Source organism: Wyeomyia smithii, chromosome 2, assembly GCF_029784165.1.
Source record: "Wyeomyia smithii strain HCP4-BCI-WySm-NY-G18 chromosome 2, ASM2978416v1, whole genome shotgun sequence".
Lineage (NCBI taxonomy): Eukaryota > Metazoa > Arthropoda > Insecta > Diptera > Culicidae > Wyeomyia > Wyeomyia smithii.
The window spans coordinates 151,888,473-151,898,657 of record NC_073695.1 but is presented as its reverse complement, the minus strand read 5'-3'; the positions used below and the strand labels follow the sequence as shown (position 1 = coordinate 151,898,657).

Below are 10,185 nucleotides of genomic sequence, written 5' to 3'. Positions count from 1 at the left end.
AATAGAATTTTTCACAGGCCCACACCAATGCCAAGGCATCTCGCTCCGTCTGTGCATATTTCCGTTCAGTTAAAGAGAAGGTTTTTGATGCATAACAAATTATACGGTATTGACCATTCTTATTCTTCTGAACAAGGACTGCTCCGAGACCAACGGGACTTCCATCAGCGATTACAAAGGTTTCGTCATTCACATCATAAAATCCTAAAGTTTCCTTTTATAGCAAAATATGTTTAATCTTCTCAAATGCTTGTTGGTGGTTTGTATCCCAGTTAAACTTGGTTCCCTTTCTTGTCAATAAATTCAATGGATAGGTGATGGTTGCCATGTCTGGAATGTAACGGTGAACGAAGTTTATGAGACCAAGAAAACTCCTCACTTCCTCCATAGATTTTGGTGGGTTTAACTTCTTGATAGTGTCCAATTTTTCTTGAGCAACGGATATACCTTGCTTTGAAATATGATAACCAAGAAAATCAATTTCTCGTACTGCTTCCTCAACTTTGCAGTCATTGATCAAAATATTGTGCTTCCGCAGACGTTTGCGTACTAAATTGACTCTATTAGCCAGTTCTTGTTCATTGTTTGCAGGAATGAGTATGTCATCAATGAAAATGATAAGCCAAGATAAATAGGCGAAAATTGTTTCCATTACTTTCTGGAATAACTCCGGAGCGGCCGATAATCCGAACATGAGTCTTTTGTATCGCATCAGTCCAATAGGACTAATGAATGTGGTGATATAACGACATTCTTCCTTCAGCACAACTTGGTGAAAGGCTTGTTTTATATCGAGCTTTGTAAATATTTTATTCGTACAAATTTTTTTCGTCATCTGCTCCAAAGTTGGGAGTGGGTGAACTTCGCGAACAACAGCTTTGTTTGCTTCATGAAGATCGACAATAATCCTTACTTCATTAGCACTTTTCCGTTTAACTAACATAGGGGATACCCACTCTGACGCCTCAGTCACGCGTTCAATAATATCTTGTTTCTCTAGTTCTTTTAATTTCATCAGCGTAAGATCTTTTGAAGGGAAAGGAATTCGTCTTAAGCTTTGCCGTACTGGTGGAATGTTTTTATTGATTTTAATGTTGGCTTCTATTCCTATATATTGAACAATGTTTTAATGATTAGAAATACAGTACATATATTTATTATCTAGAACATTTCATAATTAATCAATCGAAAACTCCTTACCAGTGATACAAGGGAAAGGATCAGACTTAACTAGGTTCAAAAATTTTATTATATCTAGCTTGATAGCTGTATCTCCAGAGAGTAGTGAACATTTTCCTCCTTGAATGACGTACAACGTTGTCTCAACACTTTTCCCTTTGAAAGCTATATCCGTATTTATTTCACCAAGAACTTTTAATGAACTTTTAGATCCATAGGCGTTGAAGACCTTGTTGCTCCCTTTCTTGACACTGTATGCTTCGAATCCAGTAGACTTCAACATCTTCCAGTCACTTTCACTGAGAATGTCTTCATCTGCGCCAGTATTGATAATTAGCTTCAACAAAACGCCTCCTATTGTAACTGATATGAATCGCTTCTTTGATCCGAGGTGAAATAAGTCAAATATCTGGCTCTCGGTTTTCTTATTGGCGTCATCTCCACTAACTTCTCGTACAAATCTCTTCTTTTTCTGTGGATGAGTTTCCTCTAGTTTATTGTGTTTCGAGAAATCCTTTTTTCGAAAACAGCATCGAGAAAAATGTCCGATCATGTTACAGGTGTTACACTTTCGGGACAGAGCAGGACAAACAGGGTCATTAGAGTTGTGCCGTCCATCGCACCGAGTACATCGGTTCACCCACTTTGATTAGTTTTATCCCATGTTTTTTCAACCCGTCGTGCCTTCATAACCGTAACCGGATCTGTTTGTACTGTATTGACGGCAATTCTGTTTGTTATTCCGTTTTCCCATGCATTGAGTTGAAACTGAACCGATTCATGAGTTCGACCCATAGTTAATACTTCTTCTAGTGTGTGATCTTTCTCCAAACATTTCCTCTTCAGTTTTTCGTCCTTCGTGGTTGAAATGATTTGATCAGCAATCATACTGTCCGTTTGATTTTCAAATGAACAATTCGTAGCTTGTTTCTTGAGACGGATTGCAAATTCATCTAATTTCTCATTCGCTTCAGGTACCATTTGACGGAATGTTTGTCTTTCATACGTCTTTGAAACACGTGGAATGAAATACTCGTCAAGCAGTTGAAGAGCAGTTCGATAACGGTTGTTCAGTGGATGCGAATCGTCGATTTGTACCTTAGACACAATTTTCCGGATATCTGATCCACCGAAGAGCATAAGACATTTGAATTTCTCATCGTGATCAACTACGTTCGTCCAATCAAGATAGGCCTCAAAATGTTCTCGCCACTTTTCCCAACGAACAGCAGGGGGGCCTTCATCACAATCAATAAATGGGGGAACTATTTGATTGACCTGTAAATCATAGCAAGCACTGAAATAAACATTTGACAAAAATTTTTTTTCATTCAACATTTGTTTGATTTTATGGAAACTTTCCGAGGATTATTCTAGGATCATTTCTTAGTTTGACTATTTCTGAAATCTAGGAGATTCATCCCGATTTTTCAGGTCTCCGTGATTTCCTGAGGGCCATCCCGAATCTACGTCGGGCCTTGAAAAACGTGCAAAATTCATCCCGAATGTTTCGGGTTTTGCTAATGAGGTCGATGTTTATTCCGTGTATTACGAGTTTCATTTCAGTTTAAATTCCTATGAGAATCATCGCGTTTTTATAGGTCTCACTAATACATCTCGAGGGCCATCCCGACTATCTCGGGCCTCACTTGTCATAATTTTTTTTTTTTAAGACAGGATTCTATTTGTCGAAATATGAGTTTTTTTACGTACCATGGAGAACGCCATAGATTCAGTAATCTGCGAAATCTTCTACAGTTCAAGATTAATCAACTGTAATTTCTGAAATATTTTTCTCCTCGTCGCCAAAATGTAGTGATTAAGACAACAGTAATAGAATGAATCTATATTGAATTCAGTGATCACTAGATCCTATGCAATAGTTAAAGATCCTACAGGTTGTGTTCCAAAGAGTGCTCATCGATGTCTCCCTCGACGTCTCGTTCACGAACCGACGCCAATATCCGCGTTTCTTTGCTTTGGCCAAGCTTTTAAGCTAGGTCTCAAGCTCCAAATACCGTAAATAGTCACCAAGTATACCTCCCTTCTGGAAGGCCAAAAACGCGTCGGATCTTTGCGTGTAGACATCGGAGCACTCTTGGTCCCACCACGGAGTGGGAGGCCGTTCTTTGATCGTTACGCCGGGATATTTCTTCGTTTGGGCTTGCAACGCGGCGTCGAGAATCAAGTCCGCGAGGAGGTTGTATTCTTCAAGTGGTGGATGATGTTGAATCGACTTGACCGCTTTTGAAATCATTGCCTCGTATAACTTCCAATCGACATTCCGTGTGGGGTCATACGGAATGTCAATTGGTCGCATGCGAGCTGACCCATTAGTAATTGGAATTAGAATAGGCAAATGGTCGCTACCGCGAGGATCGAGGATTACCTTCCATGTGCAATCCAACCGTAGCGACGTCGAACAAAAGGATAGATCCAAATGCTTGGGCGCGCTGGAGGTTTCGGGATACGTGTCATTTCACCTTTGTTCAAAATAGTCATGTCGAAGTCATCGCAAAGGTTATGGATTAAAGAGGAGCGGTTATCATTGTTAGGGGAACCCCAAGCCACACCATGAAAGTTGAAGTCTCCCAAAATCAAACGTGGCGAGGGAAGAAGTTCTATTTAATCAAAGAGCAGCCGTTGCCCAATCTGTGCTCTGAGAGGAATATTTACTGAGGCAATACAAAGCTCTTTACCTTGTATTGTCATTTGACATGCGACAACTTCGATGCCTGGGATCAAGGGGAGGTTAATACGATAGAAAGAATAGCACTTTTTAATCCCTAAAAGAACTCCTCCATATGGGGTGTCTCGATCAAGGCGAATAATATTAAAATCATGGAAGTTGATATCAATATTTGATGTAAGCCAAGTTTCACAAAGGGATAATGCATCGCATTTGTTTTTATTCATCAAAACTTTAAACGAATCAATTTTTGGTAAAATACTTCTACAATTCCACTGTAAGACAGAGATAGAAGCCTTCATATACGCAGTTGAATTAGGCATCGAAGGATACAATCGCTGCAAGGAAGGGCCATTGGGCAGTCAACTGCTTCAAAAATCATCTAACTGTTGGGAGGAATGCTGTAATAAAAATTTTAATTGGGTCGGGTACATTGAAAGTTTCAAAAATCCAGTCCACTATGTCAGAAAATTTCACTAATCCAGAGTTTGTTTCATCAACTGGATGTGCAAAATCCCTTCGCTGCATGTTATCCGCACATGTCGAGAGCTCATGCTGACTCTCCCCACAGTGAATGCATTTTTCAGCATTTTTACTGCAGGAATCATCCGCATGATTCTCCCCACACTTGCCACAACGTGCCTTATTGCAGTAGTAGGCGGCGGTGTGGCCTAACTGCTTACAATTCAGGCAGTACATGACGCGAGGCACATATAATCGCACAGGGGAACGAACCGGTGGATCGAGACGTGGCTTGGTAGTGCTGACCCGGCGAACGTAGCTCGAAACGAGTCCGACGGAGTGTATACTTTTTTGCCACCGATGATCGATACTGACCGCAGTTGCTTGCAGTCGAGCGCCTTTACATCGGGACATGTGTTGTTCTTAAAGCACCCTTTAGCACTTTTCAATATACACTCGACGGACAGACTCGAATCGGTTATGACACCGTCGATCTCCACCTCTCGTGCGGGTATGTAAACGCGATACTCGCGTTGAAGAGCTCAGAGCAAGCTATATCGTTGGCCTCTTTCAGGTTACTGACCACGACACAAAGCTTGTTAGGTCGGACCATGGAAATTTTGGTCACGCCCTTGTACTCCTTCGTCAGGTCTTTAGAAATCTGCAAGATGTTCAACTGTTTCGATTTTGGCCGAAAATAGACAGTATAGCTGCCCTGGGCTCCGTCTAGCTAAAGCCTGGGGCGAGGGGGGATTGAAGAATGAACAGGGGAGGGGGTAACAGAAGGGTCAGGGTCGGAGGGCTTCGAGGATGGTGGCGCGGGCAGTGCTTTTCAAAGGATCGCAAGTTGACTTTTAAAACACGAATGCGAACGCCTTCCGCAGTCAACTTGACTGCTCGATATAGTCAAGCGATCGCCCAAAGAAAAAACAGTCAAAGTAAAGTTGATCGTTTTTTTAGTTTCTAGGTGGCGGTCATTCGCTATGGCAGCGCTCGTTAATTACGTTCACTCTCCGATTATGTGTACGTGCAAGACACGAAGTGAATGAGGGTGGTTGGTATCATTCTTACTGTTTCGTTTTGCGTTTGTTTTCGTATTTGTTTTTGTATGTCGGATTGGATTGGAATAGAACTTTGAAATTTGTGTAACATATGACTAATGCATAAATCGGTACTTAGGGTAGAGCGGGAAAAGTTGGTCATTTTTGGTAAAAATGTTCCATTACTTTATACCGGTAATACAGTCATACCTCGATATAAGGCAACTTTATTTTCATTACCGCTACGTTATATCGAGTTACGTTATATCGAAGCAAATTTTTTTTTTAAATTCATGCAAGAATGTTAATGATTACTCAAAGATGCGCGAAAACCTATTTTTCATCACCTATCAGTAATTTTAAACCATTCTCAAGCCCATTTAGGACAATTTTTTAACAAGCAAAAAAAAAAGTTTTTTAATTAATGCAAGACTGTTGAAATGCAAAAATGCGCGGAAACCTATTTCCCATCACCTACCAGTAATTTGAAACCTTTCTTATGCTTTTCTTTAGAGAAAATTTCAACAAACAAAAAAAATAGTTGATGCAAGACTGTGGATTGTTACTGAGGGATGCGTGGAAACCTAATTCCATCACCCATTAGTATTTCAAAACCTTTCTTATGCCCATTTGGGACTTTCGCATTGGTTTCATTGGTTTCAAAACTTACTACATATTTTCGAAGCAATTTATACCCCAAAAACAGTTGCTATATCATTTATATTCAATATCAATACATCTTAAAAAGTTACGTTATATCGAGGTAAAAGTTACGTTATATCGAGTTACGTTGAATCGAGGTTGCCTTCTACCGAGGTATGGCTGTATTATGCGAAAATATGAACTACATTAAACAGCTTGCAATTTTGCGGATACACTAAAGTTTTTTTTTACGAGGAGACACGTAGCGCGGAAAAAATCTGCTTGAAAAACGCGTAAGTTCCAAAATCCGAGTAAAAAACCGCGTGGATTAATACCGAAATTCGGGTAAAAAAACCGTGAAAACTCTGAAATCGTAAACTGGGGTAAAAAAAACGTGTAAATTCCGAAATCCGCGTTAAAAACGCGTAAATTCTGAAATTTGCATAAAAAACAGCGTAAGCTCTGAAATCTGCGAAAAATTCCGTAATACGCGTTAAAAGGCTTCAGTGTATTTTATCTTTTTTGAGCGGTTGACAGATTGGCCAATCAGCTCCTCAGGTAGGGTAGAAGTTGATCAGCGAGTGGGGTAAAGTGACAACTTTTATTTCGAAAGGACAATTCAGTTTTCCTCCACCAATGCATTAACGGCAGTCTGTAGCATTTAGGCGGAAGTCAAATCGTTTTCAGTTTTTCGCTTAGACGTTCGCAAAAGCTACTCATTATTGGATGAAAAAGCGTTACTCTCCCTTGCTTGACGAAAAGTTCACTAAGGTCGCCTTTTTTACAGTTTTTACGCAGGTTTTTTTATGTGGTCATTTTTACGCGGATTCCGGAAATTACGCGGTTTTTTGCGAAGATTCCGGAATTTACGCGGTGTTTTTTTCTTACGCGGATTCCGTATTTTTTCATTTCGGAATCCGGAATTTACGCGTTTTTTCACGTAGATTCAGGAATTTACGCGATTATTTTTTACGCGGTTTCCTTTTACGCGGCACGTATCCCCCGCGTAAAAAGCGACTTTGGTGTATACGTTGAAATTACATTGATGGTTTGAATGGTCACTTGATCAAAGAAAACACGTGTTAAATTGAAAACTCGAACCGAATTCCGCAATTCTAAAGTTTTTATGGTTTTCTGATTGTTATAGATCAGCTGAAAGAGAGTAATTTTCTGAGCAAAACGTGGTTTTTGAGAAAATGTTATCGTTGTCCTTCGTATTTTTAATTGAGTTCTTGCTCAAACCTGCTCAAAATCTGTTAATGAGTGAATTGTCATTTGAAAACGGGTGTTTATTATTCTTTATTTAAAAACCGACGGACAACGATAAACATTTTTTTAAATCACAATTTGCACAACTGCACTTTGTTTTGTCATTTAGTTTCTCTGCTTATCTGATTATATCACCCATATAACACAATTTTTTTTATATAAATGATATGTGAAAATACAGTTTTTTCGATGCGTTGGTTTAATGTAATCCTCATTGACCAACTAACCCCGTAACCAACTAGCCCTGTTCTACCCTATCTTCTTCCCCGCCGATGTTGTGAGAAAAACTATCTTACTCATAAAGCCATTACCACGTGGCTTGAATGATGACTATATTGAATATCACTTACAAACTCTACTGCTAAGCGATATTCGACGCAGATGATTGAAGTAAGCGTTGGTTAATTCATTACGAATGAGGTCCCGGTTAGTAAAAATTGGCACTGTAGGTGCAACAGTATACCACCAGAACATGAGCCTCAAACGTAAGAATGCTTCAAACTGATTGACTGTTTTTTCGGTCGATCATGAACGCAAACGAAAAATGGTACGTGACTGCCGACAGAAGATTGTACGGCGGAATTGAACGCCGAAGCGGCGGTCCTTTTGCGGAAAGCAACGTTGCACGCAGCTCGTTTCTTATTCGCTCTGCTTTTAACCGTTCGTTGAAATTGAACGTGCTGCAGGTACAAGTTGAAATTGAGCGAAGGATCGCACAAAAAGGAAAGCTTGTAACTGACCGAGAAAACGTTCAAGCGTCTTTATAGAAAAGGATTTTTCAAAGCCCTGGGCGCGGGAGGCGAGCTACATCCATCGCGCTAAGTCTAGCGCACTAGCGCCGACAAGAACACGTACCTCTTTACTTCTTCCTTCCAGCAGGATTTGTTGTCCGATCGTTCGAAGCTGCAGCCGTTATAGCCAGCAGCATCAATACAGCAGCACCAAACAGCCACCAGCAGCGAGCCGGGTGTGAGATCACTCCACACAGCAACACAACTCAACTGTCAACAATGCAGGCACTGTAGCGAGCCGGGAACAAAATCGTAGCGACACAACTGACTATCTAGTTTGGCCTTGAGCGCGAATTATATACTCTTTTGTTTTGCTATTCGTACACACGGACCGGATTATAAGGGAACGACCACCTTGCACGTCCATTTCTGTTGAGTGTTCGACGAAAGATGATGATGCTGATGTTGATTTTTTCAATTTGTAATTATTTTGTAGTTCTTATGTTGTTTTAGTTTAATAAAAAAACATATGTTTGTTTGTTTATTGCCAGTAGCGTAAAGGAACTCCTTTTTAAATTGCTACCTTTGATGTCATACAGGATCACATACAATGTCAACTTATTAATATCTACTTAAACATACATATCTTATTGACTATTTATTTTTCATATAATAATAAAACTTCTAATCATTCATATACTATCATCGATTCCAAAACTCTAGGCAGCCCCTTTTGAAAACTACTTCTGAGGTTGAACGTTTGGTTGCAATAGGTAATGTATTCCAATTGACTACACCTCAAACGAACAGTGAGTTAGAGTAACAGGTTGTGTTGTTTGGTGGAATTATTAGATTTTGAAGACGTCGTCCTTGCAGCGGCAGTAATTTCTGGAACAGTAACTGAGAAGAACTTGTTGAGAGCAGCTTGCGTAGAAACATGCATGAGCGGCAAGCGTAGAAGGTGGACAAAGGACATCCGATCAAGCTCTTTTGCAGGTGTGTCACGTGAGCGTAGCGGTTCAGGCCATATACGAAACGTACACAACAATTTAAAGCGATACGTAGTCTTACCATGTCGCTGGAACGTGCGTTGATCAAAAGGGAGTCACCGAACATAAAGTGCGGCAGTATAAGAGCCTTAAGAAGCTTCAGACTTGTATCAATAGGAGCAAATGAGGCGCAGCAGTAGAGCGAGCGAAGGCTAGCGTAAATTTTACCGCATTGCTGACTGATCAGGCTGTCCCACTGAAGATCAGATTGATGAATGAAGCCGAGATTTTTGGCACTATCCACCCATTCTATTGTCTGTCTGTCCAATTTGACTGGTGGCAACGGGTTAGGTGGAGCAGTTCTACGTCTTCCCTTGATTAATAGTGCCTTACTTTTGGAAGGATTGACGAACAGTTGATTGCGCTGTGACTTCTCAGCAATTCTTTCAAGATCGGCGTTGATCATCCTGATGAGATCTTGTATGGGTATTCCAGAGTGGCTAATATACAGCTGAACGTCGTCGGCTATCGAGCATACAGCTGTATCGAGCAGTACTTTAGGACGGTTGGTAAATCGTTCACATGACAGCAGAATAGTAGAGGTCCAAGTACAGAGCCTTGCGGAACGCCGGGAGTAGTATTGGTTTCATCAGACTGTCGATCGCCGCAGAATACAATTTGGGTTCGTTTTTCCAGACACGATTTCAGCAGGAAAACAGCAGAGCTAGCAAAATTGAATTGTGTTTTAAGTTTAGAGCAGAGCTTACGGTGGGATATGGTATCAAATGCCTTTGAGAAATCCAAGAGTAACAGTACAGCAGTGCCTTTCTTATCAATGTTTGCAGCTAAATCATCGTACACTCGAAGCGCTGCAGTTTGAATACTCTGTCCTTTGCGGAAACCGGTTTAGTATTCAGTGAGCAGGTTTTGCTCTGCAATGTAGGACAACATTTGCTGCTCGAGCAGTTTTTCGAGGGCCTTCGATAAAGCGCACAAGATACTAATTGGCCTGAGATTCGACAAAGAATTCAGATGCGGTTATTTGCCTTTCTCCTAGAAAGGTATAACAAGCACTTGAAAAACCAAAGGTATCAAAGTGGTCCCAATGGCCGAATGTCAAATACCACTCGACCCCTTTCGACCAACTGAGCATTTTCTGTATGTATGTATGTATGTGTGTATGT

General features: G+C 40.6%; 1 protein-coding gene across 1 annotated transcript; it reads right to left on the bottom strand.

The window, feature by feature from the left end:
* Positions 1 to 217: 217 nt before the first annotated feature.
* On the bottom strand, positions 218 to 9,467 carry LOC129720082 (uncharacterized protein K02A2.6-like). Its single transcript, XM_055671495.1, has 4 exons — positions 9,084 to 9,467; positions 1,824 to 2,457; positions 1,201 to 1,668; positions 218 to 1,107 (listed from the first exon to the last, which is right to left on the bottom strand). The coding sequence occupies exons 1-4, from the start codon at positions 9,465 to 9,467 to the stop codon at positions 218 to 220; spliced, it is 2,376 nt and encodes a 791-aa protein (XP_055527470.1).
* Positions 9,468 to 10,185: the final 718 nt, after the last annotated feature.